General features: G+C 36.2%; 1 protein-coding gene across 48 annotated transcripts in view; it reads left to right on the top strand.

Annotated features, from left to right (window-relative positions):
- The window catches only part of CLASP2 (cytoplasmic linker associated protein 2), a 143459-nt gene that overhangs the window by 71031 nt on the left and 53961 nt on the right, over positions 1-18467 (top strand). For all 48 annotated transcript variants that reach the window (XM_032678819.1, XM_032679070.1, XM_032679148.1 and 45 more), the window contains 9 exons: positions 4880-4972; positions 5612-5757; positions 7309-7444; positions 10638-10708; positions 11836-11895; positions 13018-13095; positions 13663-13830; positions 16388-16443; positions 17599-17769. In XM_032678819.1, coding sequence (XP_032534710.1) covers positions 4880-4972; positions 5612-5757; positions 7309-7444; positions 10638-10708; positions 11836-11895; positions 13018-13095; positions 13663-13830; positions 16388-16443; positions 17599-17769 — 979 coding nt within the window. The remainder of the gene's footprint in view (positions 1-4879; positions 4973-5611; positions 5758-7308; positions 7445-10637; positions 10709-11835; positions 11896-13017; positions 13096-13662; positions 13831-16387; positions 16444-17598; positions 17770-18467) is intronic.

Raw genomic sequence — 18467 nt, 5'->3', positions numbered from 1 at the left:
TCCATAACATTTGGAAGTTTTAGGGCTGCAGTTTCAAGGGATAATCAAGTAATAATAATAGAGGCAACAAATTTATAAAGCAAGAGTTGTATTTTCAAATGTGCCTGAATTGTAATGATGTGTGTCTGGCATACATGTCCTCATTCTAGCAATATTTTAAAACATGAAATCTAGTCCCTTATTTTCATACTAATGAACTTACTGGATTCCGAGTTTTTAATTGAAAGATCACATTTTAATTTCTATTCTTTAAGCGTGGGAATTGCACATATTTGGTACTTTCACACAGTTGAGTCATTTAACATACGTGTAGTTTCCTAGACCTATTTTGAATAAGTTTTCCTTGAGCAGCTAAGGTGTGGAAGGCAACGAAAAATTAAGTAAGCCATAGTTCCCAAACAGCAGAAGGATTTTGTAAGACTCTCTTTTCTTGAAATGCACTTCTGTTCTATTTTTATATCCCAAGATGATAGCATAGTTATTTGCTAGATCTCCTTCTGCAGGCAGAAATACTGTCTGCTTTCATGAAGGAACACTCAATCTCCATGATCCCTGTCACATAAAGGAAATCTTTGTCTTACAGTGTAAGAGCTTTATGTTTCTTTGACTCTTCAGACTGTGTTAAGAATTCTTTGGAGGACAAAAACATGCAGCTCTTAATATTATTTATCCCCATTATGTTAAACAGAGCCATATTCAACAGTACAGAGACTGTGATGCTTGTAGTTCAGTGCCTTAGTATTTGCAGTCCCAAGCAGAGTTCTTTAATCACTCAGGCTGGTTAATAACATTGCAAGAACAAAAGTGGGGTGATCAGCACATGTGATTTTCTGTCTGACTGCTGGATGGCCTGGGAAGGTAGGTCATTCCCTAAACTGCAAGAGATAAAGGAGAAAGACACATTTGTCTTTACTAATCTACCCTTAGTTGAATAGGAGGCAGGGGAGACGTGTAACTGACTCCAAAATAACATATTTTTTTCGTGGTTGAGAATGCAAGGAAAAAAATGTGACTTTTTTTTTTTTTTAGTGTCCTTAGGAGTAATGACTTCGTACTGTCCAACTTCATGCTTCTGGTTGTGGACAATCTCTGATCTTTCAAAAAAGAAAGACAGGTTCCACGTTCTGAGACCATGTTAATTACAAAGGAAATTTCCATTATTAGACCTGTAAAGAAAGAATGTTTATGCCCTGTAATTTTCCAAACTATTCTAAAAGCAAAGGAAACTTGTTACACAGCATGGAAAAAGGGAGTTGTTTGTACGTTACTAGGCCCATTCCTGTGTACCTTCTGTTTTCATTACATTTATGGTTCTCAGTAGTGTGTTCATTGAAAGAAAGGAAACTATGTTATGGAAAACCAGATCCAACACTGGATTAAGTGCATCTGGATTAATCAAGTAAATAGAGATTACTTACAGTGTGTGTATGTTTTAAGTAATTCTTAAAAGCCAGTGGTAGATCTGACTTTCCAGTAAACTGTTCCTATGCCTGCTCATCTTTTTTTAGGAATATCGTATTGTTTACTCATACCTAGTTTTTAATCCCTGTATTGAAAATACTTTCCACCTGTATAGTTATTACTCTTACTTGTGTCTAAGCTTTTAATTTGTCTGTCTTTGATCTTGCACTTAGCTTCAGTGATGCGTGTGTATGTTGCCCTCTCATGGATAGCAGCAGTTACAGCGAAAATGGGTGATTTTCAGATGTAGTCTGGTGGATCTGTGTTCCTAAAAGAGAAGTACTGTGGTGACAGGATTGTGCCTTGTATTTAAGATTACAGCTATGATGTTTTTACAGCTCCGTTTGTTTGTCGTTGCTGAAACTGAAGAAAATTCTGTGTTCAAATTATTAGGAGTAACTGACATGAAGAGCTAAAATATGTTTTATAGAAGTCTGATGTGGGAACTTAGGAACAAAACATGCATTATGTCATTGCCTGAGCACATAATTTCATCTTGGCCTTCTAAAAGCATAATTAATGAAGGTCGGGGATGAAAGAAATTATTAAAATATTGCCTTTTATTCCTATGAAATTAAAATAGGTATGGACAACCTTGACAGATTGGAATTTTTCAGTGGAATTACAGTTGTCATTTCATGACAAGATAAAATTATACCATTTATTAAATTTCTCATTGTTATGCCAATTTCAATATACCTCGGTCCAGTACTGTTTGTGCCAGGTAATTATGGAAAAAATTAAATTCTTTGTCTAGGAATGCTTATAGTGTGGGCATAAACCCATTGTATGTGTTGCTTCTGTGTTTGTCCATTGCCTAGCATGTTTTAATCTTGCAGCCGTTACTATAAAACATGGTCTCTGATGACACATGGGCTGACAACAAAAAAGTCCTATTTTCAGGGTTTACTCACCGAAACTGTTTGCGAAAGGTGTTTGTACCATGACCAGGACTTCAGACTAAGTTTTGAATGTGTATTAAACAGACTTCAGTTAGGTGACAGCAAAAGGCGTGGTCCTGCTTCCCTTCTTGTTATACTTCATTTCTTTATGAGAATTTGACAGAAATGCTGAGTTGCCAGAGAAATTTTTGCCTTTCACTTGTAGGGATGAGCTTTTTGTATGTTAAAGCTCTGAACTGAGAAGGAAAATATCCAGGTGGGTGACGGTAAAGGGAGATCCTGAGGAGGTTGAGTCATGTCACGAATTCTGATGACGTTAAATGTCAGTGTAATATGAAGTTGCATCTTGAGTTAACCAGTGACTAGTCCATTATACTTTTAAAGAAAAATAAAAATTTTCTTTCATAATGAAAATTTAATTTGATAAAAATGCTTACTGACACACATGTAATACTTATTTTTAAGAGTATGGTACTTATAGAATTAGTGTTAGAGTAAACTAGGGTTGTGTAACAATTACTATTAGGCTGCCAGTATACACAAATATATTAAGTGGTGACACAAAACTCATATTCGATTTTGTCGGCAGTGGAGTAGAAAGAAAGTCTTGTTACGCTTGGACCCACAGTTGTCATTAAGTCATTTGCTCATTTTAAATAAGTTATGCATCAGATGTTTAATGACTTCCAATCAAGAAGAAAACAGTAATCGTAAGAAATGGCTTTCTAGTTTTTTATGGGTGCAGTCACTAGAAATAGCTTTCTAGTTTTTGTGTAGAACTGCAGAGCTGCTGCTACAGTGTACCTTGGAAGAGCTCACACAGCTGTGTGGTAGTAAGAATTTCAGTTTTGATGGTAAAGCCTGTTCAGAAATTGTTTTCTGTGTGACAGTGAAGGTGGCCTGGGTGTACTAATTGGTCTGCTTCTGCAGAGATTTCTACTCTGTTCATCCTATAAACTCAATATGCAGGTGGTTTAGAGTATGGATGTCTTTCATGTCCTCCATGTTCTGGCATGGAATACAGAGGCCTCCATAACCATTGGAAATGCATTGGAAAAAAGTAGATTCCAATAGAGTCAAGGTCCCTTTTCTTCTCTAAGTTAAAATCATTGGATATGCCCAGGAAACTGGAGAACTAGATTGTGTTTGGAATAACCCTTGTAGTAATTTGAAGTTGCCTGGGAAAATAATATGTTTTATAGAAAATAATCATTTAGCTTAACTGTAGAGCAGAAGAAAGACATTCCTTCTTTTTCACTGTAAAATAAAAGATCCATATATACATGCAGAAAACTATGTGTTCAAAAGACTAGTGTCAAAGCTCTTCAGCAATTCATGCAAAGCCAGTTGTCCTAACCACTGACCTTTGTTTCTTCTATGTGCTCTTGCACGCGCAAAAGTTTTGTCTTGTACTTAAACAAATAATGAGGGAGCATCAGGCCCTATTATGTAGGTGCTGTGTAGGTTATCATGCTGGGCTCCAGGTTTCACTGTAGAAAGGTAAGAATTTCCTTGAAGTCTTCACCTATATGTGGCTGCCCCATGTGAATGTCTTGAATGTGTCTCAGGTGGCCCCAGATGCTTGTGTATGGGCAACTGAGTTTTGCCCAGTAAATTTTAAATGTATGTAAAAACCCTTTCCATCCAAAAAATTGGCAATGTTTAGCTGAGAATATGTGTCTTGAAAGAAGCTCTGGCCAGATTAAGTTTTGGATTTGTAATCTGCATCACATCCTCTTAAACCTGTTCTCAAACTAGGGGGGGAAAAGAAAACAACCTTTAGATTTGACATATGCGGAAAAAAGCATCCTGTGACTTACGTCCAGGAGAATAGAAGGGAAGTCAGTTTATTTAACAATAATATATTTACATGACAAGGTTATTTTTTTTCTTATCTTCTTTAGAAATCTGCTCTTGTGCAGTTACCAGTAGTGCATTAATTCACGTTTAACCAGATATTGACTATTGCTTGATTAGATTGTTCAGGCTTCAATTTTGATGGTCTTACTGTGTAGCGAGAACTCTGACTATAGGTAGCTCCTTATATTTATTTACTGACTGTATAAATTAATAGATTATAATCTTGAAGTAATAATATATAAAGAAGCTGTGGAAGCCTTAAATTTATTTTTTCAGACAAATTTTTATTTTCTGTTGACTCTCAGCCCGATTAGGTCCTCAGAGAGCCATGCACTCTTCTAATGCAGAAGAGAGCCCCTGCTCTAAAAGAGTTGCATTGGGTTAAAATGTTGGTCATTTCACAATGGTGAAAGGTAAAATCTTGAGGAAAATGTTACTTTTCCTGCTTTTCTTTTAATGATATTCAGTACTCAGTGATATCTTTACAGATTTGTCTTAAAATGCCTATTTATACCTCTTACACAGTTCTCTGGAACTTTTGGGGGAAGATTTTCAGAATTAGAATTGTATTTTCAGTCTTCTCAAGCTATTTTCCTTCATCCGGTTACCTGGAATGTTAATATGAATTTTCTGATTTTTTTTTCTTAATACTTCAGATCTATTCTAGTCGAGAACTTGAAGAAACGTTGAACAAAATCAGGGAAATTCTCTCAGATGACAAACATGATTGGGATCAACGAACTAATGCGGTAAACTTTTTATCTGGTTTCAGGTTTGGGTAGGTGAATTTCATAAAGCACAAGCAGCCAGATATTTTAACGGTTTTGTCTTGAAGTAATTGCACTCCAGATAATTGACGAAATTTTCATTCTTAAACCTTGAATTTCTGTATGCTAAGTTTGAGCAAGTATTTTTAAAAAACCAAAATACACTTTTGCTGATATTTAAGTGGAAGCTTTTCTGAAAGCCATCATATATATTTCAGTTCGGCATTTATGCAAAATTATGTATTCTACAGGCTAACTGCGAGCATTAGTACCTCTTATGTGTGACCATGATAAGTTTCACTTGCAGGATTAAAACGTTTGTGTGTATCCAGCATTTATATTTTTTTACCAGGTTTATGGCATCTTAGTGTTTAGAAACAGGTATGTGAACAGAATTATGTCTTTCCGTATTTGAAGACTAGGTTCTGAGATTTTTTTAGCTCTAGAATTTAAGTAATATAAATTTGTTACAATTATTTTAATTACAGCCATATATTTCAAAATTACGCTTTAAAGACATGCCTGCATACATTTTTGCATAGTGAAAGTATTCCCTTTTTTTTTTTAAATTTTGAAATGCATATTGCTAGTGTCCTAAACTAAATGCCTTAACCTTTTTAGCTGAAGAAAGTTCGATCGTTGCTTGTTGCTGGAGCTGCACAGTATGATGGGTTTTTCCAGCATTTACGGTTGTTGGATGGTGCTTTCAAGCTGTCGGCCAAGGATCTCAGATCCCAGGTGGTTAGGGAAGCGTGCATTACTGTAGCGTAAGTATGGGTCATGTGCATTTGTGTGCCCTGCTGGATGCTAGTGGGAATTTGACTTAGTGGTACTTTATCAGTGTTGCAGGAAAGATTATCTTGGACTGCTGTACACTGTGACTGATGAAGAGTCAAGTCAGCATCTGAAGCCTTAGAGAAAAATAAATGGTTAAAGGAATTTGTTCTCGTAGGTGATACATGTTGTTGATAATCCTGTAGCAGATTCTGTGTGAATAACAAGTCACCGTGGTTACACTGAGTAATTGATGCAAGTTAATACACGTTACTGTGACTAATATTGAGGGCCAGTCTTAGGATCTCTTACACTTGGGTGATTGGCACAGAACTTTAATGGGACTGCTTGAAATAATAAAATGAACTGGCCTGTAGTGGTTTGAACATCATGCATTTTGGTGAGGTAATGTCTTTCATAGAATCATAGAATGATTTGGGTTGGAATGAACCTTAAAGATCATCTAGTTCCAGCCCTTCTTTGTGGGCAGGGACACCTCACACTATAAAGGGTTGTTCAAAGCCCCATCCAGCCTGGCCTTGGACACTTCCAGGGTTGGGGCATCCACAACGTCTCTGGGCAAGAGAGATGTCCATGATAATTTTAGAAGCCATGGCTAAATTGAAATGGGATCTTCACCCTTAGCATCTTGCGGACTCCATTAAATTCAAGGGCGGAGAGGAAAGACAGAGTAGTATTTCCCACTTCCAAATTTTTTTTTCCCTCTGGAAAGGCATGAATGCAACAACTGATTTTCAGTTGCCATCTGAAACAAATACACCTCAGAGTCTACCATGGCTATTCTCATCTCCTGGTTGAACAGACCAAGAGTTGTATGTTCCAACATACAACTGTTCTTGCCAGGGAAATTGAGGCTTCCTAACATGCAGTCAGGAGTAGTGTAAAAGTACTGTGTAAATATTCTCATTCAGGCCTAAGAGCCTGGAGTTTTTCTTGATCCCTAAAACTTAGATATATTTGATGTGTCATTTGCTGCCAGCTGCAAATTCTTTTTTTATAGTCTCTCTGCATGAAAAAAGTATTTGTTGTCACCCACGGACAATTGAATTACTGTGATGTATGTGTTTGTATATTTGTTAAAATTGAGAACCTAACCTTTAATATACAAGGAAGTCAAATTTTATGGTTGACTAATTGTGATGAATTCAGTAGTTTTGCCTGCATTCAGAAGGCAAAAGAAACTAAAACAGTAATTTATGTAAAATTTTAGATTTATATGTCTCTAAGTGTGTTAAAAACAGAAATACAATGATATTTTATGGGGATGTGAGAATTTAGGCTTCAAACTTTGGTATTTTTTCGTTATGAAATCAAGTTAGTAATGTTTGGCTTTGTCATGTGTCTGCTAAGTAACAAAAATGTTTCACAAATCCTGCATTTCTCATGAGGTAAGGACTTGGGAATCACGAAATTGAGAAACTCTGTGTTGACAGATAAATTTTTAAAATCCGCTGTGAACTTTGTTATTTTAAGACTAAGAAGTTAGTTTCTGTTAACAAGTTGTGTTTCTTTTCCCGAAATAGCCACCTGTCAACTGTTCTGGGAAACAAGTTTGATCATGGCGCTGAAGCTATTGTGCCTACTCTTTTTAATCTGGTTCCCAACAGCGCCAAAGTGATGGCAACTTCTGGGTGCGCAGCCATCAGATTCATTATTCGGGTAGGTGTACCTCTCTCACTTTGCTGGCTACGAATCATCAAGTAGTGGCTCTTGGCAGAGATAATAACAATTCTGGTAATAACAACAACAGGCTTGTAAATCATTCTTCAGCAGAGAAGTGACATTTCTCCCAGGCGGACAAATATTATTTATCGATGAAACCAACTGGCAGCACTGTCATAGTAAAAATGGAGGAATAGGTATGAAAAGCAAGTCTGTTTTCATGTTTGTTTTCTTTTTTCGGTAGTCTTTTAATTGTAAAAAGGCAGGTGTGCTTCAAAGGGTAACTGCTTTTAACTGATGTTTTAGGAAAGACAAAGTTAAGCTAGTACTTAGGAAGCTAGTGAGATAAAAAAAGAGATCTGAACAACAAAATAAAACTATTTCTTTCTACACGCACACCCCTCAAAAAAAAAATCTGAAACCATGAAGTTAATGACAAAGTGTTGAAGAGGCCAGACATAGGTGGATCAATTCAGAAAGCACAAGTTTGTGAAAAAATAATCCAATAGAGATTTTAATCCTTGGATTTAAGAACTTTCTAAACTGAGTCCTTAAAGCTATAGCATATAGAAGAGAGGAGTGCTATATACTAGCTGGTTTTTGCTGTATGTTCCTTAAGCATCTTCTGCTGACTGGTGTTTGAGGCAAGATACTTTGATTTTTGCGACTTGTATTGATACTTTTGTGTTTCAGATGAAAGTGGGAGGTTGCCTGTAGTTTCTGCATTAAAAGTTGTGGTGTTCTTAATGCTAGGCACTTAGTGCTATTCACTATGATCTCGTTGGTGGTTTTAGTTTTGTAAGTTGTTGGAAACCTAAGTGGTTTCATCACTCACACCTTTTATTGCCATCCTCAGTGTGTTTTGGAATCTGAACTTATTCTGTCTGTCTGTGCCTTTAAGAATGTGCTTTGAGACTTCTGCATGCGTGATCTTTGTATCAGCTCTTGGAGTTAGATAAAATCCCTCAGCATTTCTTCCACAGACTCTTACACTGCGCTATGAGGTGACACAGAGAAGAGAGTTATGGAAGAAATACACCTTACACAGGATCACTAAAGTTATAAGAGAACAATACCATTTGCAGTAGTCTTAGACGAGCTCAGGCATGTAAGAAACTAACCGTGTCTTGTTCATAGGAGCACCAGAAAAGCAGCATGAAATAAAAATTCACCTGTTTTATTAAATCGGCTTTATTGGTTCAGTTCAGTTAGAAGACAAGCTTGCACATCAGCTATAGTGGCCCTGATTTTGTTTAAATTTCTGTTCTTCTTAGCTGTAGTTTAACATACTGTATTAGAGGCATAAAAGCAAGAAAATCCTCTCCATAGTGTTTAAATACCCAACCAATAAATGACTTATGTGAGGTGTTGGCAGAAAATTTGTGTTTCAGTGGAAAAAGAAGTAAATATCGGAGTCAAACAGAAGTGCAGCCCCACGCACCCTTGGACTTTTATCCTTTGGACTAAATGAGTGTTGATCTCAGGGTGTGTGTGATCAGTTGAATATTTAGAGCCCAAGCTATTGCTTGTAGTCAGTGTTTTGTTCAAAAACTACTACCAGAATCCAGGGACAGCCAGTTCAGTTTCTGGTGCTTTAGTGTGTAACTGCAATGAGAGTGAGTCTACATAAAAAGAGAGATGCTGTATTATACTGGTGATCTTGAAGAGCTTCATCTCATCTTTGTGCCTTTATTGGATTTCATATTTCTTCTCCAGGTAGTTCTTAGTGTAGTCTAATTTCTCTTTCTTCACTCTTAGTAAATCAGGAAACCAATTAAAAAAAAAAAAAGGGGGGGGGGGTTGGGAAAGGAGTCATGGAGAGATGGCATGATGGCAGAAAATCTTTTCCAGAAGGAGGTGGGATTCATTTTAGTCAGCTGAGCTGCAAGGTACTCTGGGAGGAAGCATGTATCATTACAGCCTCACAGAAGTAACAGATGAAATGTGCAGTCTTTAAACTGAATGAGAAAGCAAGCCTGAGGCTTTGATTTCTTTGCAAAACACTTTCAAGAAATTACAATGCCAATAGCTCCAAAGACTTGAAATGTACAGGTTTCTTCAGCTGTAAAAACATTTTATTTTTATCCCTGATACTGCCTCCTGTCCCTTTTTGGCAATAATATGCCTCTTTTCAATTTGTGAATTATGCAAAATGCAAACAAACTCCCTAAAAGTGTTTAAAAGTGTATCAATATGAACAAATGCAACTGTTAGGCTGTTCCACATTTTTGATTAATTCCTTCCTAATTCTAAAGTTGGCAGTATTCTGTGAGCTGATCATTATCTCTCTGCTTTTATAGTGATTTGTGTGTTTATATCCTGCAGGTATAACCTAAGGACAAAGCATGATACATGAAATAGTACTTTTTAAGCTGTTGTTTGTTTTTATTAGCCTACAGTTTCACACTGTATTTAAAAATTACCATAGGTATTTAATAAAGGACTCAAGAAATTAACTGAAAATAGATTTGTTGAACCACGTTACTCTTACTTGGAATTAAGATATTAGTACTTTATGCCTGCGATTAGTTAAGATAAGCTGAAGTAAGGCTGCTTTAATTCTGAATTCAAGTATTTCATTTGGATTTAATGTAGTTTATCTTATCTGCTTTAAGTGGTACTTCAGTACTTTTCTTTTCCCATCAGAACGTAAGGTGTTTCCATATAGGTTATATACATAAGCTTGCTTATGTTGTGTCAATGCTTTTATTACTGTATTGACATATTTTGCATTAAAGGGAATTTGGTCTTCGTATCACAAAATATATTGATCCCTAAAAGAATGCCCATAGTTTCAGGTTTATTGATTTACTTTTTGTTCCATAACTGATTTTTAAGACTGCTATTACTTTTTGTTTTTCCTGGGGCAAAACTAGAATAACACCAGCCTCCAGCTCCTTTGAGACAGCTACATTTGAACCTTCATGTATTACTTCTGACAGCAAAATATTGCGTATCATGATGTGATTGTTGATGGCATTGGAAGTGACTTTTGCTTGACCTTTTGGAAAAAAGTAGCTTTAATCAATTGGCATGCTAGCAGCAGTCTGTTATTTAATAGTATTCTATGATTTAGTTTTGATAAGCATTTTATTATGTTGTTAATTCTCTTTGACTTAATCAGTACAGTACAAATTGAGAATTTAGAAGTGCTTTTGTCATTAACTGCTTTGTCCTTTTTTCTTGTTAGCATACTCATGTGCCACGACTCATACCTTTAATAACAAGCAACTGTACCTCAAAATCAGTTGCAGTTAGAAGGTGAGTACCTTATAAATAAAAAGCAACAGCTTTAATAATTTTCTAAAATATGGTTATCATATGTTGAAAATTAAAAGATTTGAAGATTTATGGCCGTTAACGCTGAATACACAAAATTGTTATCCAGAAAACTACCAAATTAATTTCAGCCACTTGCCTCCACTTGCAGTGGCTTTACTGAGGAACATTAGACTGTAGGTGGCTTTGGTACTGTGAGCATCAGTGAAGGCAGTGTTTCCACACTGCTTTCATTCCTTTGGAAAGACAACAAAGCACTAGATTGGTTGCAGTAGTGAAAAACCTTTCAGAGTTTCTTGCCCTGCCTTGCTGGTGTCCAAAGGATTTGAGCAGAATAAAAATAAAATCTGTCCCTGCAGAACAGGTCAAAGATGGTACATAACCAGGAAAAGTCACAGTTCCAGGCAACTGAGTCTACTACCTGTTTGAAAACTTATGTACACCTCCCTAATCTGTGTCAGTTTTTTTATCATAATGTAGCTTTAGACATAGTTTAAAGTATGCCTGTTGCTAATGGCTGTTTGCTAAATTGTCAAGATTTCCAAATTAATAATGTATATGGTTATATAACTTCATTTGTACAGTGCCAGCAAATCTTTTGGAGTGCTTTCTATATGCAGAACCCTGTACTAATGATCTCATGTTTTCCTTTATGCTACATGCTCAGTAATGACAGATGAAAGGATGGGAATAGTTTTTGGGACAGAAATACAGTGCTAGAGAAATATTATACTGTGTCTTTAAGTATTTATTTTTTATGTTAAGATTTTATACTCTGTACAGTTTTTTAACTTTATTGAGTTTTGTCTGTTATTTTGGGGCTAATACAATTAACTTAGCATATGTGTAATAACATGACTTGAGCAGTGCATGGTTAATTGAACTACATCTATTATTTTGAAGCTTAAGATTAATTAGCCTGCATATTTGTTTTCTCTACAGAATATTTTAACTTTGCAATAAACTGACCGGTGTCCTTCCTTACTTGACAGATAAATGTACTTTTATTTCATTTATTTTCCTCAGGGGTAAAGAATAAAGTTAGTGTTTATTCCACAACCACATTAGAGAAGTGAGTATTAATTATAACTTTTGTTCTGTCTTTATAGGCGCTCCTTTGAATTTTTAGACCTGTTGTTACAAGAGTGGCAAACACATTCATTGGAAAGGTATGGGCCAGTATACTTTTTTCCCAAGAATGAACTGCTAATGCAATTTAAGACAAAAATATTGTCATTGAATCCTTTAATTGGATTATGTTCAGTGTTGGCCAACCTTTTGAGCACACACAGCCTTTCTGGCACAGCAGGTCACATGGCTCATTCAGGTGCCAGGGAAAGGAGAGCTGTATGCTCCAGCCTTGGCTTCCTGTTGCCCCCTCTCCTTACCCTCTGCCTCTTCTCCTGTACTGCATGTGAGCAGTGCATACACAGGTAAGCATCTGTCTTTTCTCCTGGAAGGAGGAAACTTGTGTGTTTGCCATAAAACAGAGCAAGTGAGATTAGGCTGGAGGACTTTTTCTGGTGAGTAAGAGCATGCTGTAGCTTCTCTAGAGAGATGGAAAAATACTATGTGCATCAGTTCTGCAGGATGGTCACTGTAAACACAGAGTAAGAGCAAAGAGACTAAAGGGCATCCAGAGAAGGCTCTGAAGAGTTCGTTCAGCTCCATAGTCACATTTCTGTTCCTCAGGGTGCTCCTGAGAAAGGGAGCAATGGGGGGGTTCATTTGATTTACGTTAAAGTTTCTAAAAAAAAAAAAAATGAAAAAAACCCCCCCCACAAAAACCAAAAAAACACCTCCACCTTTCTCCTCCAAAAACCGTAACAAACCTCCCACCGAAAACTTACCTTGAATTAAAATTTGTTTATTGTCACAGTTTTGGTCAGATTTAGAATTCAGATGCCAAAAGCTTTCAGAGCCAAATTTCCAGTAAGAGGACTTGCTATTCTTAACTTTTCCCTTTTTCTCACTATTAATATAGTAGCGGAAAAAGCTTCTGCATTTCAGGAAAGCAGGTCTCTTAAAAAAGGGTATTTAAAATAATTTTTAAGTGTGATAGGTGGGCATATGTCAGAAAAGTAGATTAAAATCCGTATGGATTGAAGGAAGAAGCTGACCTGAACCTGTACAGAAGGTGCAGTTATGTTATCAGTGTGCTTAAGTGTTTGTTTACTGCATACCTTGGAAAGAACTACTATTACTTGAAATAATGTTAATTAAAGTGTAAAACTACCACTAAAAATAGATTTTGGAGTAACAAAATAGCATGAAGATTGTCTTTCTTCTAGGCATGCAGCTGTCTTGGTTGAAACAATCAAGAAGGGCATTCATGATGCTGATGCAGAAGCAAGAGTGGAGGCAAGAAAGTGAGTTTTGACTACATTTTCCTCTGAAAAATTGTATGTGTTAGATGAGTGGTAGAAGGCTCTAATCCAAGGTGAGCTGCTAACTATGGCTTGATAGAAGGGCATAAGTTAGCTTGAAAATTGATGTTTCTGTTCTTCAATTACTATCTTGTTTCTTTTGCAAAAGACATTCTGAAAACTGAGTCAGTCAATACTGTTGTGCAGCATTTGGTGATTTTACTGAAACAAGAGTTACAAAGGCTGATATTGCTGCATAATCATTCTTCATCCATTGATTAAGCACTTTGACTAGCTAGAAGGTCAGAAAAGAATTCCTTTAGCTTCCCCACAGGACTGGTAAGAGAATGTGAGAAGTTCAGAGGATAGACTTAAGTTATTTTGAAAAGATTAATTTAGTCAATGTAGCTGTTTTCTTTTATGATTTGATGAGCAGTATTGTATACATTATATATTTTCAGTCTGAGTTCCTTTCCCTCTCATCCGTGGTTCATTCTGTAATCTTTACTTCCTGGCTCCACACTTAAAAGAAAACACAGAGCATTTACATGTGGTTATTCTCTTTTGCAGGGCTTATATTGGTCTTAGAAATCACTTTCCTAGTGAAGCTGAGACTCTGTACAATTCTCTGGAGCCACCCTATCAAAGAAGCCTTCAGACGTACTTGAAGAATTCTGGCAGTATAGCATCTCTCCCTCAGTCAGACAGGTCATCCTCCAGCTCACAGGAGAGCCTCAAGTAAGGGACACTTAACTGTTTCTGAGCCAATAAACAAATGCAAACTGTTCCTCAAGAGCAAATGAGCCAGGTTCCTGTTATATACAGAAAAGCTCCAATTTCATTTTGTCACTTCTAATTTTTTTATTGTGTTTTGCTATGTGACAGTATTGCCCCAGCAAACTGAAAAACAAAGGCAGTCATTAACTGGATTTTAGCAGGTTGTTCTTATATATATTTATTCCTTAACAACCTCTGTTAACACAGAATATTTTCAAGGTTTACATATTAATGTCCAGCATTCTGGTGCAATGAATAAATCTAGGAAAGGTATAATGGTGTTCCTCCTATTTTATCCCTTTTTACTGGCAAGCATGAGAAAGGGACATCAACAGTGAAATTCATTCAGATTGGAGATAATTTCTTTTTCCTTGTCTTCACAGTTCTGAATATGTATTAGGAGTAGTTTGCAGTTATTGTAGTTAGTAGAGGATTGGGTCGGTGCTGCAGTCAGTGGTGTATTAAAATGCATAGACATTCTTGAGCTGAATAAATTAAAGTTTGCTTGGATAACAATAGCAAAAGAAATCTACTGCCTTTTTAGTAAAAATGTGAAGTAGTAATAGTATGTGGTGATTTTTTTCCTTTAAATTCTAGAGAGCTTCCTCAAAGTATTAAAACCTGTTAAGATTTCAATTCAGATGTTTCATTACCAAAGCCAGAGAACTTTTCTGCTCACTTTTGACTTGAAAGCAAAGACTGCTTCTAGCATATTGAAGTTAATTTTTTTTCTCCTTTTTTTTTTTGGTTACCACCTTAAATACCAGAGGTTTATCTAATCTTTCCTATGATGCTTGTAATTATAAAAAAATGTTTTAAAAAATAGTCTGTGATGTAAGCTGTTGCCAGCACTTCTTTGGCCACAAAAAAATGTTTATTCAGAGATTAAATGTTCTTCTTCAAATTAATCTATATTCCCTATCTGAAAATCAGTGCACAGTTAATGAGTTGCTAGTAATAAACTGTTAAAAACTAAATTACAGGGAAATTAGAATCTTAAAATACTCTTAAATCTTCAAGTATTGGTTCCTATATTGCAAGACATGTAAGTGCTACACTACAGGAAGTGAGTAGTAATATAAGAAATGAACAGAAGAGATTATGCTATTAGAAATTACTTACATTTTAATTGATTTTTCACTGATTTTGCATTCAGATGGATGTTATTTTTATCTTGTTACTCAGAATTTTATTTCTGGCTTTTAATATAGATGCTGAATTCCCCCTGTGTAGACTAACTTAGGAAATATGGGAATGGTTTTTCTGAAAGTGTGATCCTCTGGGATTTTTGAACCTCTGAACTTACAGGTCTTACAGATCATTGATCCAAAATGGTTTTAAAGAGGATGATGGCATGAGAGAGAAATGTGGTGACTTGTGCCTGTCTATATGAAACAGCTTATAAAATGTTGTTCACAGTGGTGACAGTTGTCTGGGACTTCTGTTTGGAGCAAGCTGTAAGATCAAGATGCACCCAGGAGTTCTACCTTGGCCTCTTCAACTTATTTGCATCAGAATAGCTTTAAAACACTAGCTAATAATGTCAGAAAAGCAGATTTATTCATAATCAACTGCAAATACATGCTCTTCTCTGAGGAGATAGGTAATGGTGCTGACCTCTATATTACCCTTGAGCACCTGAGCTAGTAACTGGGATAAATATACCGTATTAGGCATCTCTTTTTTCTCTGCTCTTAGGTTTAAAAGTAGAGAGGGATTATTTTTACTGTGATTATTTAAAACTGTGACTCTGACTCAGTTTATAATTTGACTACTGATGAAATATTCAACTATTTCAGCAAACACAAACCTTCAGATACTCAACCAATGAATAAACTATCATACTTTCTTCTAGTAGTCTTTTGCTTTTCCCTGGTCCCTCTGGCTGAATTTTACCCTCCGAACCAGACGGAAGGATGCGCTCGCAGTTAAACTCGAGTAGGCAAAATGGTTTTGCTTGTTTTTGCAATAAAAAGGAAATGAAGAGAAAACACAGAGAAAAAGACATGGGATTTTTCTCCTTTTGTAGACTGTAGAAGCCTCTAACATTTGAAGAGGGGAAAATGGAGTCTAGCTGCTTGGAAGTTTCAACTTTTCCCTTTTTAATTTGTAACTCAATTCTTGAGACATACAGGACTGGAGGAGGCTTATGAGTTGTACATCTTTTTTTTCTTGTTACTGCAAACACCACTTCATTTCTGTTGTTTGACAGCTGATTTATAAGGTCAGCCCTGTGGTTGTACTGACTATCTTAAATGTTATATCTCTAATGCCTGAACTTTGTTAGCAGTGTGCCTGTGAGTAAGTGAATGATGAGTGCTTTGTGATGAATGTGTAATTTTACATAAAGGATGATTCTGGTTTTATTATCATTCTGTATTTAAAATGTTTATCTAAAGTGTGCTGACAAGGTTGAAGGGGAGAAAAAACAGAAGATTTTTTTTTTTCCTCTCTTTTTTGGTTGACTTTTGGATCTGATACATGCAACTTACTTATTGGGTTTATGGACTTTTTTCAGTCGACCTCTATCTTCTAAATGGTCTGCAGCCAGTCCAGCAAGTTTTGCAGGCAGAGGTAAGGTGGTAGCAATATGGCGTAGTGTATAGTAATTGATCTTTATATTCTTTGAATTAAAAGTTCTAAATGCAGCTTAAAAATTTTACTGTCTGAGGATTTACCCTGTTTCCAAGTTAAATAATGGTATGTGTTGCTACAAACTGTACCTGGGGCTAATAGTGCCTCACACTCGCTTCGCATTTTATGTAGTTTCAGTTGTTGCAAGTATAAGACATAATTTGTTATTAATTGATCATCTCTCCTGGAGTTTTGTCATGGAACAGTCACTCTCAAAGAAACAAAGCATTATTCTTTGGTCTGTTCATGATTATTAGTCTTACATCAATTGGAAATAAAAGACTCGTTGTCCCTTTCATCTGTTCCCGTGTAGCTGTTGCTCTTTATTAAAAAAAACAAAAACAAAAAACAAAAAACAAACAAAAAACCAAAACCACAAAAAAACCCCAACCACATATTTGTGATTCAAAGAATTTAATTTTGTCTTGAGTTTTCATAATTTAATAACTTCAGTCTCTTTTCACCGTGTCTTAGTAACTCCTTGCGGAGTAAGTCATTGAGCTGCTTTTTACAAATGACCTGTAATTGAGAGTGCTTGTTTTTTGGATACTGAAACTGTGAAGGGGAGTCAAGTTTTGAAGACCTAAAACAATGGTTAAAATTAATTGAAGCGAGTAGTTAAAATTCAGTAAGTAATAGTAGGAGAATACAAAAGTACAGAACATTAGACCCTAAAGCATTTTAGAGTATGCAGTCAGCTTGCCTGGGGCTTTGTCTTAGCTGAAGTGTGCGAATATTTTCTTCAGTAACTCAGGGGATGCTGTGAATTTTCTTATGTTTGTGAAGCATTTGCTAATGTAATAAATGGCATAATTGTTCATTTGTACTACGGAAGGAACACACAGTTGCATTAAATAATGCTAAAATTTCATGCAGAATGAAGATAAGTGCTTACTGTAAAACAGACTGTCCTTTATATGCATTTCATGGCAACACCTGGTCTAGTTTGCTTTTTACTCTCTGTAATTACTTGATTTCTTAACTTCACTTAAACATTTTACATAGTTTTCTCTGCTTTCTGCAAATATGTTGTGACAGTAGAATATGTTAGCCTTTTACATGTAATTTTTTTGGTTGGTTGGTTTTTTTTGCTAGTTTCAGGCAGCAGCAAGGGTGTTCCAAGCCCTGGAACCCTGCAGAGGTCTCGCAGTGACATCGATGTCAACGCTGCCGCAGGCGCGAAGGCCCGGCACGCTGCTGGACAGACAGCTGGAGCTGGGCGCTTGTCAGCTGCTGGTCTGCCTCCGGGATCCTACGCTTCACTAGGTAAGGGGAACATCTTCACTCTGCTGGGAAATGTTTTGTGAGGTTTTTGGTCAAAAAGTTACAGCACAAGACTTATATGTTTGAAAAATTGTTGTCATTTTTAGTGGTATTTGGGAGTACGGCAAAAGAGGTGATGTTCTGAAGTAAGTTACGGACTTTGCTAGATGTTTTATTTTGCTTGTTCTGGAACATTGCCAATGCAAAGAATGTGTTCATACTATGCTCTTTAAATGTCTTAATCTCGAATTAATATTAAGTACTTTTACTTATGATGATCATGATTTTTTTGTTTCTGAAAACAGTAGGGAAATGAGCGTCAGGGCTCTTGATTTTCCATTTTTCTCAGCTCTTTAGCTGACTGTTTTACAACAAGGCTAAAGAAGCATCCTGGCAGGAAATGTTTTACAGAAGTGTTTTTCGTGATAATATACAACATTGAGTTCATAGATTTCTTTCTGAGGATGTTGGTGGAACTATGTGTATATGTTTTATGTAGGTGACTGTCTTGATTGACAGGAATGCTTACTGTTAAACATAGAAAGTGCTAGAAGTTATAAGAATGCAGAAAAGAATTTGCTAGTGTTGGTGGTGTAGATGGTAGAATCTCCACTAAGTGGGGACAGTAAAGGAATATGGGCATATTTTTGTTCTTTTTAGGTTATCCGTGCTGTAGGGATGGTAGTGGGGGACGCAAGGTT

Source organism: Chiroxiphia lanceolata, chromosome 1 (genome assembly GCF_009829145.1).
Source record: "Chiroxiphia lanceolata isolate bChiLan1 chromosome 1, bChiLan1.pri, whole genome shotgun sequence".
NCBI classification, from domain to species: Eukaryota; Metazoa; Chordata; class Aves; order Passeriformes; family Pipridae; genus Chiroxiphia; species Chiroxiphia lanceolata.
This window is presented reverse-complemented; position numbering and strand designations above follow the sequence as displayed.